The sequence below is a fragment of the Beta vulgaris genome, chromosome 1, assembly GCF_026745355.1.
Source record: "Beta vulgaris subsp. vulgaris cultivar EL10 chromosome 1, EL10.2, whole genome shotgun sequence".
NCBI lineage: Eukaryota > Viridiplantae > Streptophyta > Magnoliopsida > Caryophyllales > Amaranthaceae > Beta > Beta vulgaris.
In genome coordinates this window covers 40,893,846-40,918,435 of record NC_079202.1, presented here as the reverse complement: position 1 = coordinate 40,918,435, position 24,590 = coordinate 40,893,846, and the positions used below count along the sequence as shown (strand labels likewise).

At 33.4% G+C, this 24,590-nt stretch overlaps 1 protein-coding gene across 1 annotated transcript; it reads left to right on the top strand.

The window, feature by feature from the left end:
* The first annotated feature begins 195 nt into the window (after positions 1–195).
* Positions 196–3,492, top strand: LOC104905712 (putative receptor-like protein kinase At3g47110). Its single transcript, XM_010694320.3, has 2 exons — positions 196–2,889; positions 2,994–3,492. The coding sequence occupies exons 1-2, from the start codon at positions 234–236 to the stop codon at positions 3,386–3,388; spliced, it is 3,051 nt and encodes a 1,016-aa protein (XP_010692622.2). The 5' UTR covers positions 196–233; the 3' UTR covers positions 3,389–3,492.
* The last annotated feature ends 21,098 nt before the right edge of the window (positions 3,493–24,590 follow it).

Here is a 24,590-nt window from a genome sequence, read left to right as displayed (position 1 = left end):
GTCTGCCCTTTTGTCGATTGCCGTATTCTTTAATTTACTACTTGGAAGGTCTCGATGTTCACTTGGATTGCTAGACTAGTAGCATTTTATTTGAAATTTCAATCTAATTTACCATGCATCTTCCTAGTTCCTACTACAAGAGAGTTCAAACGTACCGTTTCCTATCTAATATAAATGAGCATACTACACCAAACCTATTATACTTACTAAAAAGCATATATTGAGAGTTAGCCATGAATCCGATAGTCATCTTTGTGTTCATTTTTGTCATCCATTTCTTAAGCCTTTTCCACTATGTGATGCCTAATAGTGTAGATCATGTCGCCCTCTTAGCCATTAAGTCTCAGATCACTCATGACCCTCATGGAGTCTTAAACTCTTGGAATGACTCCTTTCCCATTTGTCAGTGGCAGAGTGTCACTTGTGGCACCAAGCATCTACATCGAGTTGTTCGGTTAAATCTTGCCGACAACAATTTGGTGGGAACTCTATCACCTTATGTGGGCAATTTAAGTTTCCTTCACCATCTTTATCTAGCAAACAATAGTTTTCGAGGCCATATACCGCCTCAAATCGGCCATTTAAGAAGGTTAAGGGAGCTAGTACTAGTGAACAACTACTTTGAAGGCCAAATCCCTGCCAACTTGTCTCACTGTTTGAGCCTCAAAAAACTTGGTTTAGCATATAACCATCTTTCTGGACCCGTATCACCTCAACTAGGCCTCCTTTCTAGCTTGGAATATTTATCACTTACTCAAAACCGACTTCAGGGCGACCTGCTTAACAAGGTCGTCATGAATATGACTTCCTTGCGAGCACTGTCTGCATCTAACAATTCCTTCGAAGGAAGCATTCCAGACAGCATTGGAGCAACACACACAAATTTATTTTCTCTTGGTATTCATGGCAATGGTATTTCAGGTACTATTCCTCCTTCCTTCTATAATCTTTCTCAGCTTCGACAGATCGATTTAGCATCTAATCACCTCGAAGGGACTCTTCCCTTCGATATTGGGGTGCGTCTTCCTCAGCTCATTGAGTTTTTCATATCTGATAATTCTTTCCATGGATTACTACCACTCTCTCTGGCAAACCTTACTCATCTCAAGGAATTTAGCATCTATTCTAACCATTTCATGGGCAAGATGTTTAGTCTTAGAGATATGCCTAATCTGACATTCTTGGAGATCGACCATAACAAGTTGGGGTCTGGAAAAGCAGATGATTTAAGTTTTCTACAAACTCTTGTCAACTGTAGCAACTTACAAGAGTTGGAATGTGCTGGTAATAATTTTGGTGGGATCATACCGGATTCTTTAGGTAATATATCCACACTAACTTCATTAGATCTTCAACTAAATAGAATTTCAGGAAGCATTCCATCGGGATTATTCAACCTCGTCAAGTTAAGGTTCTTGGATTTGGAAGGGAATCAATTGACGGGAAATCTTTCACCTCAGATTGAAAGGCTAACTAAACTAGAAATATTTGCCATTAATAACAATTACCTCACCGGCAATCTTCCTCTTTCATGGGGGAATTTGTCACACTTGAGTAAGCTCCTTTTATCCAACAATAGTTTTGAAGGAACAATACCCTTGAGTCTAGGAAACTGTACTAATTTATTACATATCTCTATTCATAATAACTACCTCAGTGGAGCTCTGCCTCCTCAGCTATTTCATGCTTCTTCAATGTTAGTCAACTTAATCTTGGCTCATAATCAATTACAAGGAATTATCCCGGTGGAAATTGGCCGACTCACTAATTTAGTGATGTTGGAGATAGCTGAAAACAACTTCTCCGGGGAGCTACCTACTACCTTGAGTAGTTGCAATGAGCTTGATTTACTACATATGGGAGGGAACTTTTTCACTGGAGAAATCCCTGAATCTTTCAAATCATTAACCAGTTTGAGTTCTTTGAATCTTTCTCATAACAACTTGTCTGGTCCGATCCCCAATTTTTTGGCCAATTTTCCATTGGTGGACCTAGATTTATCGTTTAATAACTTTACGGGAGAGGTTCCTAGAACAGGTGTTTTTCTGAATATGAGTGTTTTGAATATCCGAGGGAATAGCGAAATTTGTGGAGGGATTCCTAATCTTCATTTGCCAACATGTCCACGTAATGCTAATCCGAAAAGAAAGAGGGAAAAATTGTCAGTTGTCATCGTTGTGATCATTGCAGTAGCTTCTTTGGTTGTTGGTGTGTCGATAGTGTCATTAGTATACTTCCTACTTTGTTCAAGGAGGAAACAGAGGAAACAATCTCGAGAATCAGAGTTGAACTTGAAAGAGCCCTTCTCAAAAGTATCTTATGATATGCTTCTCAAAGCAACAAATAGATTCTCGGAAGCAAATTTAGTGGGTGCTGGTCGTTTTGGGTCTGTTTATAAAGGGGTCCTTGATCCAGAAAATAGCGTGGTTGTGGCTGTTAAAGTTATCAGCCTTGAACAGAAAGGAGCTACCAAGACCTTCATGGCGGAATGTGAAGCATTAAGAAGTATTCGTCACAGGAACCTTCTTAAGATTGTTACCGTCTGCTCAAGTACTGACTTTCAAGGCAATGACTTCAAGGCTTTAGTGTATGCATTCATGCCAAATGGAAGTCTCCATCAATGGATTCACGCGGATCAACATGACAGAACCCTAAGCCTCCTTCAAAGAGTAAACATTGCCATTGATGTGGCGAGTGCACTTGATTATCTGCACAATGGTTGCGATGTTCCTATCATTCATTGCGATCTAAAACCAAGCAACATTCTCCTCAATGATGACATGGTCGCTCATGTTGGCGACTTTGGGTTAGCAAGATTCCATTTACATGTACCAGCAAATAACAGTAGCTCAGTTGTAGTTAAAGGAACAGTTGGTTATGCAGCTCCAGGTAATAAATAACAAAATTATAAAATGTTGAGCATTCATTCCCTTTTTTTTTTGTTTTTTTTGTTACTATCTTTTCTCTGCTTTAAAAAGTTATGCTTTGGACAGAGTATGGCCTTGGAAGCATAGTTTCGAAAGAAGGTGACATTTACAGTTACGGCATTGTGTTGATTGAGATGATGACTTCCAAAAACCCCACTGATATGATGTTCGAAGGAGGTTTAGCCATTCATAAGTACGCTAAATCAGCAACATTCTCTAATCAATTGATAGACATCATTGATCCAAGGCTCCTAGAGGATGGTGCTGGTACTAGTGAAGTAAATGAAGAACAAATTCTGGCAGAAATAGACAGGAAAATGAAGTGCATAAGGTGTGTCATTGAAATCGGAGTGAAATGTTCAGTTGAGTCACCACAAGATCGAATGCGGATCGAAGATGCTGTCAGAGACTTGCAAGTAACAAGGGACATTCTCCTTAAGAACCATACAGATCATCCGTGATAGGCGCTTCTAGATACATACTACATATTTTTACGTATTCCCTGTTGTAAAGGCAAAATGCAAACTGTTTTAAGTAACACTTAAACTAATCAAGTGATTAATCATCCAGGTTTCAGCAGTATCAAGAACAAAAATAATCAAGTTCAACCCCATGTGTTGCAACTCCGAGATAATCTCAATTAGAGCTATAAGCCAGCTGAGTGCCTGAGTCAACAAGATTATGTTAGCTAGTTTTTCTCTAGTTAGCTTCTCGATACTCCTTCCAAGATGTATTAATTAAGCTAATTATGATTAACTAACTTAAATTAGAAGTACTCAGTACTCTGCATATCTTATATTTTACATATTTTTTTTTGGTTTAATAAAAAGTTTTTGCTGAGCATCATGAGCGAATCCTCTCTTCCCCAAGCCTCCCCCCCCCCCCAAAGCTTCTCCCACCATTCCCACTGAAAAACAAGATCAAGTTTTTCGTTCAATTAAGAAACCAAAACGAAAAATCACCCATTTAATTTTTAATCGGGATGATCAAGAGCGTGAACAGTTGATGGAGCTCGATAACCAAGAAGAGCATGGACATCCCACCAACAAGATGCTGTAAATGGAAAATTGAATAGGGCATTTTCCGGCTTAGAATCAGGCGCCAAAAATTTCTTTCCGAAATTTGGTAAGAAATTCTCAATTAACTAACAACTCTAATTCCTGCAATTCTTTTGAATTTGAGGATGATGATGAAGTATCTGATGATGATATTGCTCCGGATGATTTGGAGGATTCTGAGAAATTCCCAATCATTCTCCTCACCAAAGATGAAAAACGGAAAATTCGCCAGGAGAACTACTCTCATCATTCGTATGTTTGATTGCAGTTTAGGGTATATGGGTTTAATGAAAAGGTTAAAAAAGAAAGGGCAACTTAAGGGTGATTTAGCCTTGACCGAGCAAGTATTTCATTGCTCGATTTAGTAACAGGGAGGACTATCATTATGTGCTTACCCAGGATCCTTGGTTAATTGATGATACTTACGTGAGTTAAGGGTACAATAAGGACCCAAACTATCAGCTTTTTCACCGTTTGGGACTTATTCTTTTTTGTACACCGTTTGGGACCCAAAACGGGATTCTGAGCATAAATGTTAACCTTGGTTAACTTGTGGGCCCAGTTGACAATTGAAACCCCAAAAAGCTATCATTTGTTGTTTTTCCCAAAAAAAATTATGTCAGTTGAGAGAGAAAAAAAAACGCTAAAGAAAAGGGGATTACTTGTACTTGGCGCCATTCCATCTTCCACTACACCCCCCCTGTTGCAGAACTCTCTTTCATTTCTCTCAAAGGCGAAAAGAAGGGCTTAGAAGAAGAAGCTTCATCTCCAAAAATTTCTGCTTAAAATTGCTTATATCTTTGTGGTAATCATCTAAACTCTCTAATTTTTGTCTTTTTTAGCTAAATTCAGTGTTTTTGTTGGGTCAGTTGGAGGGGTTTTGGATGTTGTAATTTTGAAAATTCAAAATTCTGATTTTTTTTTTTTGTTCATGTTTGTTGTTTTTTTGTTCGGGATTATACTTTGTGTGGTGGTTTGATTTTGTTTTGCATGTGTATCTGCTAAAAATTATGATGAACACTTAGGGTTTGTTTGATTTTTGTTATGAAATGAACTAACTACAACAGAGGGTATTAGGTTTCTTTTTATGTAGTCATTATTTAACTTTAGATGTTATTTTTTAAAGAATAAAATGGCTGAAGAAACTGAAGCTCCCCACCAAGTGTTGTTCATGCCTGAGATAATGACTATGCATGTGTTCCCAAAGCTGAACAGACATGACAAGGGGGTAGTCTCTCTTGTATGTAGGGATTGGAGTGACATGTGGAATTGGAAGTGGTGGATCCCTGAGAGGGCTGCAATTTGGGCTAACCGTTTTCGCAATTGGATATGCTGGGACATTATTCACAACAATTCTGCTTGTTTGTATGATTGGTTGGTTGAGTATGATGGTGATTTTTAAGCTGAAGATTATGAATGATTGGTTTTCGCAATTGGATATGCTGGGACATTATTCTCAAAAGACACATATCTCAAGGCATACTTGTTTCCATTAGAGCCATTGAATGGACCACAAGAGTGGCCTCAATCATCCTTTAACCCAATACTTGCACCTGCTGTGAAAAAACTACATAACAGCCGTACTGTCAAGAGAAAGCCATCTGTTGGGGAGGTAGTTGGTAACCGATTGTCCAAAAAGGGGGTTATAATGAGGTGCAGCAGTTGTAGAGAGGAGGGACACAACAAGAGAAAGTGTCCTGTTCCTACAGCACCTAAGGCACCCTCCCAAGCAACTGCAACTCCACCAATCCAACAATCACATTCAGTTCTCCACAACCACAGGATTTCAAAGCCAAGCAAATGTAATGCAATTTTTATAACTACATTTTTTATTCATTCACAGTTGCAAATTCTAGAAACTAATGTGTTTATATCTTGCAGTTCAATGAAAGTCAGACAAGCTTAAGCAACACAAGTACAACAACCAATATGCCTTCAATTGGATCATTGTACTATGGAGCAACACAATTATTCTAATACAATGTAAGCATTTTCTTTCCCTTAATTACATAAAATTACATTTTCGGTAACAAAAAGAAAATTACAAAGGCTAACACTGCCACAACAATCCTACATTTCCTTAGCTTCTTCTTTATATCTTCCACTTCATCTTCTACTTCCATCTTGCTTCTAATGAAAGCTACCATCTCATCCCTTATTTCAAGAGGATGAGGACTGTCAATCCACTCAAAGAATTGACAACCCCTTCTTGTTCTATAATTTTCACATATATAAAACCTCATAAACGGATTGCTATTCTGTCACAGTCACAAAGCACCTCACTGAAATACATGTTCTTTGCAGATGGAGTTTTGAAGATTCAAGAGCCTGACCAATGGAGTTTTGCTTATTTTCTGATTTTTTGGCTTGTAAATATATTTTTTTGGGACATAAGAACATTCTCCTGCTTTTTTTTTGGGTTTGTTTTTATAGTGAGAGGTGTTAAACTGTATTTTAGGAACTAAAGTTCCAAAAATTCCAACGGTTACTTTTTAATTTTAATTTGGTTTTTTTTTTTTGCTCTAGTTAACCTCAGTTCAGTTAACGTTGAGTTAACTTGTCGGATTATTGTCATCAGGTCCCAAAGGGTGCATAAAATAGTTGTAGGTCCTGAATGGTGAAAAATCTGATAGTTTGGGTCCTCTTTGTACCCTTAACTCATACTTACCTCACCATTAGAAAATGGTCACCCAACTTTATTCCAGAGGAAGCCTCCATTAATGTTCTTACCACTTGGGTAAAAATCCCTAATTTTTCAATTGAATATTTAGACAAAGACTTCCTCCACAAAATTGGTTCCAAAATTGGTAAAGTCTTAAGAGCCGATAAATTGACGGCCAATGCGGACAGAGAGCAGTTCACTAGATTGAGTGTCGAGATCGATTTGACTAAACCCCTTCTTTCCAAGTTCTGGCTCAAAGGTAAGGTTTGGCGTATCCAGTATGAAGGCATTAAAATGATTTGCTATAAATGTGGAAAGTTATGGCATGTGGAAGACCATTGCATCCGAAATCACACTAATGACTAAGTTATGGTTGATAGAGTAAATGATCAGCTCAATGAGATGTAGGGTCCTAAAATACATCAACAATCCCCATCAGAGTTAGAACAAAATTTTGGTTCTTGGATGTTGGTGAAAAAGCCAACTCGGAAAAGAATGCGGAGAACAGATAAAACCACATTAAATCGTACCTCTGAAGATGCCGGTAATACAAAGTCTAGTAACAAAGTTCCCGCCAAATTTCTTAAATCATGTGCAAGTTGATCAACTAAATCGTAATCATTCCTAAATTGCATAACATGATTTTAGGGATTGATACATTCAAACTTTATTATGGCAAATCGTGATTTTATGAAAATATGGGACGGGTTTTCAAAAAAAAAAACTGAGTACAAAATTATACTATAAATACCCTAATCATATTTGCATTTCACTACACCCTCAAAATTCATAAACTCTAAAACACCTTCCCCTATATCCAGCCACCTTACATTTTGTTTATATGGAGAATGAATATGGTTCATTTGACACACCATCTTCACCTCAAAGTTTAAAGATTTGGCATTCTTAAGAAGATAATCATAATTATTGCAAGAAATTATTGCAGTAATTAAGAAGATACTCATAATTTAATTATTCAATAAAAGAATTTAGGGGGTTTTATATTATGAATATGTGAAGTAATATGTCTTACATGATTTAATTTATAAATTTGAATTTACAGGTTGAGTTTTGGATATGTTTGGTGCTGATGGGATATCTCCCTGTGATAATCTATGCTATATGGGTTATCACCAATCATCTACTTCATTTTCGTAAGTCTATAATATCTATTATAATATAGATTTTTTTTTTATTCATATGAGCCACGAAAGCGGTACAAAGTACAAAGAAGGGGAGGGGGGATTCGAACCTGTGACCTATCGTTCACAACACCTCAATCTTAACCACTAGGCCAAGATATCGTTGGTTCTATTCTAATATAGATTACTTTTAGTTTCAATTGTATTTATCAAATATCTATTGTAAAATAGATTACTTTTAGTCTTTCTTGAGAGTTTGATAACTCATATTTATATATAATTTTTAGGTGCATTTAGATTGTATTCTAGAACATTTAGTTTCATATTTATGTTCAATATTGCATCATATTCTTAAGTGATGTTATTATAATCCTACTCTGTATGTTTTCTTATTTTTGATGAATTTCAGTTAATGACAACATATTTGGAGTATAATTAGCTAAGCTCGAGGACTAGGAGCACTTGAAAAGAAGCTACAGTGCATAAATATTGTACGGATATGTCATAATACGAGATTGAGCGAAAACAAAGCGGAAAATCATTAAAAGAAATGTGAAAAAAGAGTCATGTCTACTCTTCTGACAATAACTTTTGATGTGCTTATTAAAATCAAGTAATTCGAGCATATTTGGAAACTAGACTTGAAAAACTTTCCAACTAAAGGTGTCACACCCCAATGAGACTTCTATTCAAGGATTTATCCCTTCTAGAAGATTGCACTGTTTCTGCTGGAATCTGCCACGCGTACGCGCGGATCACTGATCCGCCCATTAATGCTTTATTCAAGGCTTTCTTTATCTTGTCTATTACTTTCCCAGTCATATGAGGTTACTTAATATTATTTAGATTAGGTTTTCATTCTTTCTCTCTCCTCCTCTTTTTCACATTATTTTCTTACTAGTTTTGAAGCCCGTGCATTGCACGGGTTCTTGTTTATATTATTTTTTTCGCAAATATTTTGTTAATATTGTTGATTTTATGTTGCTGTAAAATGAAATTTTTCAACACCTTTTTATTTACATACTTCCCTTGTTCTTTTTCTATTGCAATATTCACCATTTTGGGTAGTTTTATCTGTTTGGACCACTCCACTTTTAGTAAAAAAAACAAATATAATTGACAATATTGCTTTTACTTTATGTTAATAAAATCATCCTTAATTACTCATCAAATTGCCTCACAAAGTTGCGTTCACTTTATTAAGGATTTACTTTTCCCCTACACTTGTTAATTGAAGGGGTACCTATGCTAAACTACCCATTTTTTCATTTACTTAGAAACCATGCACAAACTTATTGTTGCAATACAAAAAGAATGAAGAAAGTATTTGTCATTATATATACTCTTATTTCTAAATTTTTTATTTTTTATTATTTATTATTACTCTAAATATTGTAGCTAAGTATATTATATTATTAAATAGTATCTCGATAATTGGTACGACTAACATAATTAACATAATTTTAACATGAAGAACACCCCGATGGTACTTGAATAAAGTAGAGGGTGCTTATTCAATAGATGCATGATAGAAAAATTTTAGAAAACGTGAGTGTCAGCCACAACTTCAACTTTTAATGACACATACACACTAACGCATATAAAATGGAAGATTGGGAAGTGAAAAAAAAAATCATAATGACAGTATCATAAATATAATTAATTAAATATAAAATTAATCTCTATTAATAATCAAAAATAATGTTTATGATAAAAATTTACCTCTTCATCCATCATGACCATATCAAGACTTATCAAACTTTCTCCTTTCTTATGACTCGTGACCTCAAATAGTCTAGAAACGCAAATCTTAATTTTCCAATTAGTTTAGTAAAATCAAGTTCATAGATAAAAGAATAAAATCTGACATATAGATATATGTGAAAAAACAAACATGAATAATTATGTACTCAATAAATATTCTATGAATGAAATAAGTGTAGAACTCTATTTTTTTGTTATATTAAAAATAAATATAAATGACATGACAATCCTACATGGTACTCTCTATTCATAAGTAGAACTATATTGTATATAGATCTTATTTCAAAATATAATTTGAGCATTATCCAATGATATAAAAATTATAATATTTTGAATCACGTAGCAAAAGTTATATATGCACAAATTATGTAATATAATAATTTAAGTCGTTCATTCAACATGAAACTCTATTTCACTTATGCAAAGCTCCTTATATGTATTTAAATTTACGTAGAACTCTATTTTTGTAAAAAAAAATAACAATTTGACATGACAATCCTACGTGGCACGTTCTATTCATAAGTTGTAGAACTATATTGTATATAGATCTTATTTCGAAGTATATTTCGAGCACTAGTCAATGGTACAAAAATTATAATATTCCGAACTTCAAAATTTCCCGTTCGTTTCCTAATTTACAACTATGCATAATAAGAAAAATTGTAAAAAGAGAAAACCAACATAAAAAAATTTAAGATTGCCATTAAAGAATTACTTACGATGAGGAAACTAATATAACAAAGAATTATCCAGTAATAGGTCTTTCACAATGAGATCCACCTGTACAGTAACGATATTTAATTTTGAAGGTTAGCTGGATAGCTGACCCTGTTAGTCCGTTTGTGGAAGAATGGGAGCAGAATTTTTTCGCTCTTAAAAGAAGATTCCCTGCTAAATGGATAACGTTCGCTACCAATGGGAAATTTTTTCTTATCTTAAACCGATTTATACCAATAGAGACCATAAATTTCATACCCAATAGATGAATAGATCTTTTTCATTTTATTCATTTTAGATAGTGACTGGAGTTTTATACTATTCACCAGTACTGATCATTGATACTGGAAAAATTGTTTTCTTTCATTTTGTTTTGTTCCAGTTTATAATCTGAACGAGTCACACATACACCCTAGTACATGTTCCTCGGCGCTGAGGGCATCCCCGAAGCGCGGGGGATTTGTCACATTTCTGATTGGCTGTCTTGTATTTCTAATAAGTTGTTTAATAGTTGGCATGCTGAATCATATACATAATGGGCTGGTTTAGATCAATCCTAACCGAATGTATTTCTAGTTAATAGAATAGTAAACCTAGAATGGTAAACCTAGTAAAATATAAAATTTCAAACGGTTAACTATTTTTATTCGACTGCTACAAGATCAATAATTCCATGAGCTTGGGCTTCTGTTGCTGACATAAAAACATCTCTTTCCATATCTTCGGATACAACCCATAAGGGTTTGCCCGTTCTTTGTCCATAAACCCTTGTGAGGGTTTCGCGCAATTTCAAAAGTTCTTCCGCTTCCAGGAGAAATTCTCCCGTTTGGGCCTCATAAAAAGAGCTCGCGGGTTGATGAATCATTACCCTGATGATATATCCTAAAAAAAGTTCTTCTATCTCGCACAAAGAGGCGACGAGAAAAAATACGGAATAACAATAAAAAAGATAGAATTGAACAACCGTACGTGCATCTTTTTCGCATTGCATACGGCTATACAATGGAATTTACTTTCATTTTCCGTTGAAAAAAAAAGAGAAAATATAGGATCGATCAGATCCAGATCAGTAAATTATCCAATTACCACCTTCTTTTCGTAGGAGTTCAAAAATACTATGATGGCTCCGTTGCTTTAGATATTTATTTCGTCTGTAGTTCAGCAATCCCAAAGTTTCTTTTTGATCTGAAAAATAAGGAAGAAAGCTTTTTGTATTCTTTCAAACATAAATAGAGTCTTTTTTTGAAAAAAAAGTTTGTGACGCTGAAATGGACTCCTGATATAAAATCAAAAAATCGGGAATACTCTTCATCTCATACTACTTTTCGATACATAATCGAATGTTTTGAAAATAAAATCGAGCAAAATTTTCTCATATCGAATTCAAAGTGCCATGCTATTATTACTTAATATTAATATTTCATATGGTGAAGGCATAGTCTTCTTTTTTCTCTCAAATAAAAAACTCATTGGCGCCAAGCGTGAGGGAATGCTAAACGTTTGGTAATTTCTCCTCCGACCAGGATAAAAGATCCCATTGAAGCAGCCAACCCCATACATATTGTATGTACATCTGGTCGCACAAATTGCATGGTATCATAAATAGCTACTCCGGGTATTACCCATCCGCCAGGAGAATTTATAAACAAATACAAATCCTTGGTATCGTCCTCGATACTGAGATATACCATAAGACCAATAAGTTGATTTGAGATCTCGCTATCGACTTCTTGGCCTAAAAAAAGTAATCTTTCTCGATAAAGTCGGTTGATTAGGGTAAAATTGTATCTCTTAGGAACCGTACATGCACCTTTTGATGCATACGGTTCAAATAAGATGTCCAAATAAGAACATCCAAACTGATTTTTGTCACATTATACTCGTATTAGCTTGTGTTTATCGACTTTAATCATAATTTTCATCACTAATTATGATCAAGCACCATTATAAATCATCATCACCTTGATAACCGACAATCATCAATTCATCATTAATAGTTACAAGTCAATATACGCATTGAAAAACTATATACATAGTAACATTACAAAGTTATCATACATAAGTACATTTAGTATTACTAACATAATTATAATCGAGATACAAATGAACAATGACTAGACATCATATAATGAAAAATTTGAAACTGAAATTTTGAATATCACCCAAAATGTAATGTCAAACCCTTGATAAAACAATATCATAGTAAACTTACAACTTTCAAATGCGCTTTTGTAGATAAATATAGACACGTCTCTTGAATCTTGATGGTATAGCTGGTTCCGACAAGTTCAACCAATATGACAAAAGTCCATCTGAGTTTTTTTTTTAACGGGTAAGCTTTTGACCCGAAACATGAAGAGATAAAAAGATGCATATGGCATAACCGATATCAAACTCAACCCAAGTTTATGAAGTTTTTTTTTAAGAAATTGAAATTAACTGAATCCGAACTGAAAATAACTGTTTAACTGATAGTAATAGGTAAAAAGTCAACTGTTTAAACCAAAACCGTGCGGGTCAAACCAAAAGACAACTGTAAACTGAACTGAACTTGATTGAAAATTGAATTAACTGTATGGATTGAGACTGAAACCGAAAAAGTTTAAACTGAATCAATTAAGTTGGAAAAAACAAACTAAATTAAATCAACTGAACTATTTGATTTGAACCAGAATTGCAATGGTTAACTGCATTGACCCTACTACTGAACTGAACCAAAATTTTCAAGTCTAGTTCGACTTTGAACCAGTATGTCATAATTTGAGCTTTTTATATTAGCAACTCAAATATCAATAAACCCAAGTAATAATAAAGAATTGAAAGTATAGATGGAAAGATAAATAATGATTTTTTTTTTGTTTTAATGTTGATGTGTTGTCTGCTTTCAAAAGTGAAATATTTTTTTGTAATGGGCCTTGATTTGGACTATATGATAAACCTAATTTGGACCAAATTAGATTGAAAAATCCGATTGAATAATTCCCATAGACTGATGATTAAGTCTGAATTAAATAGTCTAAACCTGTTGAGTCATGTAGTATTTTGATGATTGTAAATAAATGATGATTATCTAACTAACATGTGTGTTTGAGATGTGCATATTACATTAACATGAAACAAGTCATCAAAGGTTGAATATATCATATCATGAAGGTCTTCCCACAAGTGAAGTTCCTAAAAGAGTTCCTATAAGGAACACAAATAGAGCGGCTCCTAGGTACATCCTATGAGGAACATTGAATATGAAGTTCTGAAGCAGTTCCTGAGTGGGAGCAGCAATATAACGTTTCAGAGTTGAAACAAGAAGTTCCTGAGCAGGAACTATGAGTGCAAAGTTTCTTAAAGGAACTAGCACACTGAAGTTCCAAAGGTGGAGCTATCAACATGCGGTTCTTGAGTTGGAGCAGCATGGAGCATGAAGGCAGAAAATATGAGTTTATTTTCTAGGATTCATGTAAGTATATGGAAACATAAAAGGTAATGGAACAAGGTCTAAAGGAACTCGTAAGGTCAAAGGAACTCGTGGAACTTAGAGTCAAAAGTATTTAAGAGTCAATAAATCTGATGCATATTATTATCTTAATCTATAAGAATTTATTAAGAGTTTATTTCTTAATAAATCTCTACATGGTTAATTATTTATAAATAATATGCATTGGTTGTTTTAGGATAAGTTTTAGTTTTAGGATAAAAGATAAGTTTTTAATAAAATCGGTTTCTTTAGGAATCTAATTTAATTAATTTAATTTTATCTTTTTAGTTTTTGGAAAATAAAAAGCCTAGATTTATAATACGTATAATGAGTATTGTTAAAGAACTTGTCTGTCTGTTCCTCTCTAAAGGAACAGACGTGGTGGTCTTTTAATCTAAGTTAAAGGAACTAACTATTAAAAGGAACTAGACTTAGGATGGAGCATTACAACGGTAAGTTATGTCAGTTGAGTAAAATATGCCTAGATTATAGGTAACCGTTTTATTTAAGGAAAAATCTGATTTTATGGAAAATCTTTTTAAGGAAAAGATTTTATTTTTCAAAAGATAATAAAAATATTATTCGGTTTTTACGGAAGAAATTTAAAGATAATATTTTTATTAAAATAATTTAATTTCAGATTTAATAATTAATATGTTTTTAATTAAATCAGATTTTCAAATTAATGCTCAAAGTGGTTGCTAAAATTTAGGAAGCAGTAATTTAATTCTCTCCCACGTTTAACATGATCATGGAGATCATGGGATGTGTTAAGGAACGTGTTCCTTAAGGGAAGGAACATCATGGGATAATGGTTTAACCACTAACACATGATTAATCCCACGTTCATTCTAAAAGACTGCTATAAATATACAAGTTCAATTGAGTTTCAAATTGTCTGACTGGTGTCTTTCCATAGTGTTAGACTTATGTCTTTCCATAAGTATGGCTTAAGGAATAGCGTTACAAAATAAATAATTTTCTATTCCTTGTTTGAGTCAGTTCCTTTGAGTTTCAAGTTCCTACGAGTGCCATGTTCCTTTACAGTTATTCAGTTTCTATATACTAGAGTTAAACCAAATTATCAAGCGTCTGTATTTGAGTTTGGGGTTAAAGGGTTTGAGTGAACTCTTGTAATGGGAACTTGGTAAAGGGTTTGAGTGAATTCTTGATCAAGTTCGAGTTAGGAACTTGAGTAAGTTCGAGTTAGGAACTTGAGTAAGTTCTTATTGTGTATGCGTAGATTAGGGTGAAGTCTATCTAGGGGTGAAGGGTTTGAGTAAACCTTTGGTAAAGAGTTGTGGGAACTCTTGAAAGACTTAGAGTTAAGTCTAGAGTATAGAGTAGAGAAATTGTGAGAGAGTTGGAGTTCCGAGTGGAACTTGAGTATGTAATAGGTTGAATCATAGGAGATTTCCTATTATAGTGAAGAGTTTAAATGCTGAGTAGGTCGTGGTTTTTCTTCTTGTATTGAGACAAGAAGTTCCACGTAAAAATCTCTCTTGCACTTTCAGTTCCTTATTGCTTATGTTTTAAATTCCGCATTATTTGGGCAATAAGTTCCACACTACAATTCACCCCCCTCTTGTAGTGTTCCTAGTGAAATAACAATTGGTATCAGAGCCGGAACTCATTGATAAGCAGGAAACCCTGCTGAGTTAAGTTCCTGCAAGAAGAAAGAACACATACGAGAAAGGAACTCCACCCGATGTCATTCAAAGGAACAAGTGAAGGCTGACTTTTTATACACAATAAAAGTCACTCAAGGATTATGAACAACCCCTTTGATGTAAGTATCTCTTCCTTGAGATATTCTTTATACGCATATATTACATTGGAACTTGTTCCTTATAGTATTTCTAGTAAGATTGTTTTATTTGGCTTTGATGTTTTATAGAAATTTAGGATAACTTTTAGCATTGTTTTCTAAAACAAAATTCAGATTTCCAATTTCTTTAAAATATCAAAGAATCATATACTAGAAATGTTGAAGGAACAAGTTATATGGAACAATGCATATTTGTGTTTTGGAACTTGGTTTCTCATCTTAAGAAAATCCATTATTTTTGGCATGTTATATCACGCTCATATTATTATTCATTTGCCAAATGATAGTTTTATTATGCATCATGAATATTTGAAATATTTCTTATGTCGGTACATGATGTTCCTTGTTAGTAGTGGTAGATATGTGCGTGCATCATGAATATGGATACTTATGTTGCTCCTACTAACAAGAAAGGACCCAACATATAGTTGGGTACCAAAAACCAAGAACTTGCTTATTTTGCAGGTAATGTGAAAGGAACTGACATCTCTTGATGTAGAGGTTAGTTGTTTCTAGAAAGTAGTTCTAGACATGAGTTCCTATGACTACAAAACTAGAAAAAGTATGTAAAAGGTGAAATATATTTCTTAGAAATTGGGTAATAATCTTTACATACTATATATCTTGGTCATTATTATTATCAAATTTGATTTTTGATATCTCTTATAAATACATGATTGAAGAAGGTTATGAAAGAGAAGTTGTTTTATGATCGTTACATATATATGAATTATTTCAATCTAACTTCTCTTCAAGTTTTTGTGCAAGTAAAATTATATCTTGTAGGTTTGTCTACGGATATAATTAATATTGGTAAAGGAACTTATAGATGTAATAAGAGAATGATTATCAGTTCCTCTGAAAGGAACAAACTTATTGGCACAACTAAATTGATTCAAACGAACTCTAATATAATCACTGAGTATAGTAATTAAGCATGAATCAACAGATCTATTAACTGATGTTCATTTTCAAATAATAATAGAAGCTTAATTAAGGCTATAATTTAGGAAGGTTTTAACGAAAAAGATTTTGACTAAGTTAAATCATTTTAAAGATTTTTTTGGTTATGGAAAGATTTTAATAAAAAAAAAATTAAATCTTTTATATTTAAAGAAAAACCTTCTTGGATATTATTAAAAAGAACTATACATTAATTTTTATGCTTAACAATTTCCTAGAATTTAGGAAAGTAGATATGGATATAACACGTTCAATTAACGTATAAAAGTGGCGCATGATGTGCTTGTTCCTCAAGGAAAGGAACAACGTGTAAATCCATGATCCTATGATCTAATCTCATGATTAATCTAAATAACTATTATATAGGATCTTAATTAATGAAGTTCTAAGTGTCTCTGACTAAGTGATTAAGTGAGTTAAGTAATTAAAGTCTCAGTGCCTTTATTCTCTTATAATAGCAAATTGTTCCTATTGCCTACTTATTCTATTTCCACCAAATTAAATGCATAAAATCAGCTTCTCAAATCAAGAAACATTGACTATTGATTTGAAGGAAGCGATGGTAAACTAATATTAGTGGAACTACTAAATGGTATAGAAAAATACCAACATTTGGAACAAGTTTCTAATTCTTTTGAAATTAATCTTAGTTCACTTGAACAAAGCAGAAGTTCCTCTTCATATGAGACTATATTTTTTAAGGAACTTTATTTCATTATATGCTTTAATTATATTATCTCTTTTGACTAACCTACTAATATTAAAATGCACAAAGTATTTCTTTTTGGGTTCGCTTTATGGATTATATTTCTTAGTTTATGACAACCCAAACTGAAGGAACAAACAATATTTAGTGAGGGGAACAACTCGTAAGATATAGCTCGACAACGAGTGTTCCAAGCATATGATGATAGACAAATCAACATTACTCTCGCTATATGCTTATGATGAAGGAACTGTAGCTTCAGAAACCAACGTAAAATGGTAAGATGTTTAATAATCAAATGTTGGTAAGTTAAGTTCTTGTTTCATTGTATACATATTTATTGTCGAGTTAATGAAGCACTTTATGTTTACAGTTTTTAAAGTTCACTAACTCTGGTTGTCTTGCAATTAAATTGTGTCTTCAATAAAAGCTAGAAATGTTACATTTGAAGGGAATCAAGTAGGGAACACATAATTTGTGGATCTCAATTTGGTTCCTAACAACATGACATGACTAGTCATTATTGAGGATGATCTACTTATATCTATCAAAATAATAACATTCTAACTTCATCATGGTTGACAAATTTAGACCAAGGAACTTGATTATAGGTATATCTTATATCTAGTTCCTAAAGGTATACGTTTGTATATTGTGTCCATGAAGATAGTATGTGATCTTATCTTTTTCAAAATTTGGTGTGCATCACAAATTCTTCGAACCTTTTCACATGAATTTGCGTGGCATTTTAAGTGTTTAGATTAGAATTTTGAAGGAGATTTTTCTTGTTTATAGTTATTTAAGGAACACTTGATTCTTTTCTTTAATCGCAAAGATAAGTATTCCACATAATGTGAAATCATTGCTAAGAAGATTAAAAGTATAAGTGTTCATAAATTATTATATTCAAGATCTAACCATGGAACCAAGTTCCAAACAAGTTTGATGATGTATGCAGGAACAAGGAACAAGTTAGAAAAAGCAATCGATGTCACTTGCTAAATCATCAACAAAGGATGATTATAAGTTGATGATCAACAAGACATCCTATGACATTTTCAAAGGAGAAAACATTGTGTATTATATTCTTAAGCATTTGATTTAAGTGTTTTGGAATATAATAGCAATAAGAATCATCTAAGGAACTTTAAAAATAGAAGCGATGAGGTAGTGTTAAAATGCACCTCAATTGTTAAACACAAAGAGTTATGCAAATGAATATATAATGTGTTATGAAGAGTTGACATATTTATTATGAGACTAACTTGTTTGTTCCCAGTAAACAGGTCAAAGATGATTATTATTTGTTATAGTTGAACTCACAAGTTTCTGTGCAGCTAGAGTTCTTAATATGAAATATGTCACTCTAGAAAGTAATAATAGTCACAGATTATAAGACTATGGAAAAGAGCTTAAAAATGAAGATCAAGTTCAGGTTCATCAAATAAAATTTTAACTCAATGAATATGTGTAAACGAGTTCCTACACAATTACTAGGAACAAAGAGTTCCAACAATCGAGTTTCTTGATTCTAACGGGAACATAAGAAGTATTCCTATGGCTCATTCACAGAGACATAGGCAAAGAAACTTTATACAAGGAGTTTCAACCAAACCTTGGAGACATCAGAAATCTCATCCAGTGAAACTCATAATAAGTGACATATCCAAAGGTATGCAAACTAGATCTCAGTTAAGGAATTTTGTGCATTTCATCCGTTCCATCAATGATGGAACCATGAAATCATGAAAAATCCCTAACTGACTCTGATTGGATCACTGCCATGCAAGCTAAATTAAATGAGTTCGAAAGAAACAAGGTATGACATCTAGTTCCTTCTTCTAAACAAAAAAAATAATTGGCTTAAAATATATGGGTGTTTAGAAATAAACTAGATGAGTATGGAACAATTGTTAAGAACAAAGCTAGACTTGTAGTAAAAGGTTATACTCAACAAGAAGGAAATTGACTGTGAAGAAACCTTTGCTCCTGTTGCTAGTCTAGAAGCCATTAGAATTCTAATTGTTTGTTTCTTACATGATATTTAGGACGTTCCAAATAGATTTTCAATGTGTTCAAATTTTTTTTTTTTCTGAAAATCTACGAGGAACAACATCAAGTTTCTTCTTGAAAAATGATTTCAAAATTAAAAATAATTTCTGTTTTCAAGGGAATTGACTTAGTAGTTGTACATCGTAATATGGATAATATGCTTGGTACACTAACTATTTATGCAAGCAAGAGTTTTTGCTAACCTTATACGAAAATGAGTACACGAGCATGATAAGGGAACTCAACTACTCTCTTGGCGCATAAGATTATTATAGACAAAAACATGTCAAGGAACTTTTGAAGAACGATGAGTATGAGTCAAGTTGGAATGGACGTATCCATCAGATGTGAAGACATCAAAATGATGGAACTAACAGTTCAGGAATTCAAAAGTAAGTCATCAAAATCAGTCCGGTACTTGAGGTAGTTCTATATTCATGGTGAAATATGACTTAAGTTATGATGTTCCTATTCACATTAATATATTACATTGTTAAAATTTATTAATCTGAATGCATAAATTTTAAAATCTTGCTTTGAATTATGTGAATATATGTTCTTTATAATTTCACCTATTCATGGACTGTTTAGAGGAACAAGACTTAATGAAGTATGACTTGAGCATAAACGTGTTCTTTTCCAAAAGTTTTGTCGAATTGGGTTCTTACATGTACTAAAATTAAAGTGATTATATGCACACTAGAGTAAATATGTTACACTTAATTTTTGTGTCGTAAAGGCATATTCCCTTGCCTAAGAGTGTTAGAGGTCTCATAATAGAATTGTGGATGCTGGCAAACATGAAAGTCCTAAGTTGCCAAAGATACAATGAAAGAAACCTTGTTGGAACAAGATGGTAAATTCCCTTAATATATTTCATTTCATTTAACTTTTAAAGGGAACAAACCTATTCTTAGCCAACTATCAACAGTTCACACCACATTTCTTCAAATACCCTTTGCTTAATTAATTTATCATTCCATTCATATCCTGTCACTTCAAATATCCTAATTCCCGTGTGCTCTAAATTAAAATTCATGACTTTTTATGGTTCAATGATACATAAAGAGTGATAAATGGTAAATATATTTTGAGGGGGAAGTTAAGGAAGAAGTGAGAAGCAAGTATTATATGTTTTAACAATTGATGCTCAAAAAGATATATCAATAGATGGAGCTACTCATATAAGTTCCTAATGATGAAGGAATGGTAAAGCACTCAGGGGGAATAAGGAAGGAATCGATATATATGTTTACTTCTTTGTGGAAGGTAAATGTGACATTCTAGGAAAAGTACAACATCTTGTAATGACACCCTTGTTAAAAAAAAAAAAAAAAAATTGAAAAAAAAAAAATGTAAACAAGGGTGATCCAATCTTTATTATTTTCTAGAATTCAATATGTCATATATATGGTTGTGAAAATGCTTACTCGTGGATTTGATGATTTGAGAAGAGGAACATAAGCGAATGTTTGAAAAACTTGATTATAAAGATGAACTCGTTCAAGTTTCTTCACTCAATGAGTTCCTCATGGCTAATTAGTCAAGTTAAAGTGAACTTGGTATATATATATATATATATATATATATATATATATATATATATATATATATATATATTATATATATATATATATATATATCACGGTGAATGTGTGTGGGGTTTGATAGAGATTTCAATAGTGTGAGGTGAAGTGATTAACTCTAATAATTGTTGAGAACCTCTTATTATAAGTCTAAACCATAGAGCACACAATATATCTCAAGTTCCTTCTACTCAAAATTTTCCACAAACTTCTTTCATATTTCTTTGAGCCGGTTATTACAATGTCCTATCATTTAATCCATTCTTGACCTTCAAAATTGATTTTTGCTTGACTTTTATTTTCTTACTTGTCAAGTTCCTTCAATGGTCTTTGAAGTTGGGTCTTTGGATTGTGAGTTGGAAATTTGTGTAGCACGTGCATCCTAAGTTTGAAAACTGAGATTCTTGAAGCTTTTGGGACTAACAAGTGTTTAACCGTGATGGTGGTAAGTGTAACATATAAAATAATGTGTATATGATTTACCTAAAATAAATGTGTGTAAGATGATCCTTTTCGATAATGACAAAAGGGGGAAGAATATGTATGATGCTTAAGGTCATATATAGTTAAGCCTATATCCTTCTATGATGAATGTTCTTTATATGATGTGTTATTTATGTATATCTCCTTCATATACATGCATGACTTGTTCATTATGGGGAATTAAAGTACATCGTTTATTGCATAATTTGTGATAAGCATCATTTGTTTGTCATCATCAAAAAGGGGGAAATTGTTGAGTCATGTAGTATTTTGATGATTGTAAACAAATGATGATTATCTAACTAACATGTGTGTTTGAGATGTGCATATTACATTAACATGAAACAAGTCATCAAAGGTTGAATATATCATATCATGAAGGTCTTCCCACAAGTGAAGTTCCTAAAAGAGTTCCTATAAGGAACATAAATAGAGCGGTTCCTAGGTACATCCTATGAGGAACATTGAATATGAAGTTCTGAAGCAGTTCTGAGTGGGAGCAGCAATATAACGTTTCAGAGTTGAAACAAGAAGTTCCTGAGCAGGAACTATGAGTGCAAAGTTTCTTAAAGGAACTAGCACACTGAAGTTCCAAAGGTGGAGCTATCAACATGCGATTCTTGAGTTGGAGCAGCATGGAGCATGAAGGCAGAAAATATGAGTTTATTTTCTAGGATTCATGTAAGTATATGGAAACATGAAAGGTAATGGAACAAGGTCTAAAGGAACTCGTAAGGTCAAAGGAACTCGTGGAACTTAGAGTCAAAAGTATTTAAGAGTCAATAAATCTGATGCATATTATTATCTTAATCTATAAGAATTTATTAAGAGTTTATTTCTTAATAAATCTCTACGTGGTTAATTATTTATAAATAATATGCATTAGTTGTTTTAGGATAAGTTTTAGTTTTAGGATAAAAGATAAGTTTTTAATAAAATCGGTTTCTTTAGGAATCTAATTTTAATTAATTTAATTTTATCTTTTTAGTTTTTGGAAAATAAAAAGCCTAGATTTATAATACGTATAATGAGTATTGTTAAAGAACTTGTCTGTCTGTTCCTCTCTAAAGGAACAGACGTAGTGGTCTTTTAATCTAAGTTAAAGGAACTAACTATTAAAAGGAACTAGACTTAGGATGGAGCATTACAACGGTAAGTTATGTCAGTTGAGTAAAATATGCCTAGATTATAGGTAACCGTTTCATTTAAGGAAAAATCTGATTTTATGGAAAATCTTTTTAAGGAAAAGATTTTATTTTTCAAAAGATAATAAAAATATTATTCGGTTTTTACGGAAGAAATTTAAAGATAATATTTTTATTAAAATAATTTAATTTCAGATTTAATAATTAATATGTTTTTAATTAAATCAGATTTTCAAATTAATGCTCAAAGTGGTTGCTAAAATTTAGGAAGCAGTAACTTAATTCTTTCCCACGTTTAACACTGATCATGGAGATCATGGGATGTGTTAAGGAACGTGTTCCTTAAGGGAAGGAACATCATGGGATAATGGTTTAACCACTAACACATGATTAATCCTACGTTCATTCTAAAAGACTGCTATAAATATACAAGTTCAATTGAGTTTCAAATTGTCTGACTGGTGTCTTTCCATAGTGTTAGACTTATGTCTTTCCATAAGTATGGCTTAAGGAATAGCGTTACAAAAGAAATATATTTTCTATTCCTTGTTTGAGTCAGTTCCTTTGAGTTTCAAGTTCCTACGAGTGCCATGTTCCTTTACAGTTATTCAGTTTCTATATACTCGAGTTAAACCAAATTATCAAGCGTCTATATTTGAGTTTGGGGTTAAAGGGTTTGAGTGAACTCTTGTAATGGGAACTTGGTAAAGGGTTTGAGTGAATTCTTGCATCAAGTTCGAGTTAGGAACTTGAGTAAGTTCGAGTTAGGAACTTGAGTAAGTTCTTATTGTGTATGCGTAGAGTTAGGGTGAAGTCTATCTAGGGGTGAAGGGTTTGAGTAAACCTTTGGTAAAGAGTTGTGGGAACTCTTGAAAGACTTAGAGTTAAGTCTAGAGTATAGAGTAGAGATTGTGAGAGAGTTGGAGTTCTGAGTGGAACTTGAGTATGTAATAGGTTGAATCATAGGAGATTTCCTATTATAGTGAAGAGTTTAAATCCTGAGTAGGTCGTGGTTTTTCTTCTTGTATTGAGACAAGAAGTTTCCACGTAAAAATCTCTCTTGCACTTTCTGTTCCTTATTGCTTATGTTTTAAATTCCGCATTATTTGGGCAATAAGTTCCACACTACAATTCACCCCCCCTCTTGTAGTGTTCATAGTGAAATAACAAAACCGATCCAAACTGAATAGGGATGGCAAATGGGCGGGGCGGATGCGGATACCCCTAAATCCACACCCACCTCCACCTAAATTTTCCATACCCACCACCTACCCGCCAACCATGGCGGGTACAAGTTTCCATATTCACCTCCGCCCACGTGGGTATAAGGTTATACCCACATCCGCTCCACCACCCAAGTGGATATCCATTACCCACTTATACCCGCCCATCACCTAGGTGGATTTTCCACCGGCCCACTTGATTTGTTTTCTATATATAACCTATTATATAAATTAATTATTAGAAACACCCATTTTAAACAAAAAAAAGTACACATTCTTAGTATTCATATTTCTTAATTATTTTTTTACAATTTTTTAGATTTATGAACATAATTCTTTATTTTATAAAGGGTAAATTAGTAAATATTATACGGGGCGGATGGATATGGGGTGGGGCGGGCGGATATGGGGCGGGGTGGGTGGATTTGGGGCGGATGTGACCTCATATCCACCACCTACCCACCACCCATGGCGGATTTGATTTTCGTATCCATACCCACCCACTACCCACCAAAGTCATATCCATACCCGCCCCAACTGGGGCGGATGCGGTGCGAAACCCGCCAAATTATACCCACCTGCCATCCCTAATGATTCAAGTCTCAATTTATCAATTAACACCTTATGTATCACTAGGCAACTTAAGACATGTGTATCACCTTGCCTGTTGCCCTCTTTCTGTAGCTACTATACAACTATACAAGCCAAGGTGAAAAGGCCACCACCACAAGCCTAAATGACGTGGAAGTGACAAGTGGTCCTATAATATTAAGCCAAAATTGAAAGGGCCTCAAGTAAACTAGATCCACATGAATTTGATCATTCTAACAACCTCATAAAATTTCTCAAGTTATCCACTTCT

Coding starts and splice junctions, on each gene's coding strand:
- LOC104905712 (XM_010694320.3), top strand. CDS start 234: ATGAATCCGATAGTCATCTTTGTGTTCATTTTTGTCATCCATTTCTTA. Junction 2,890..2,993: donor AGTTGGTTATGCAGCTCCAG/GTAATAAATAAC, acceptor TGCTTTGGACAG/AGTATGGCCTTGGAAGCATA.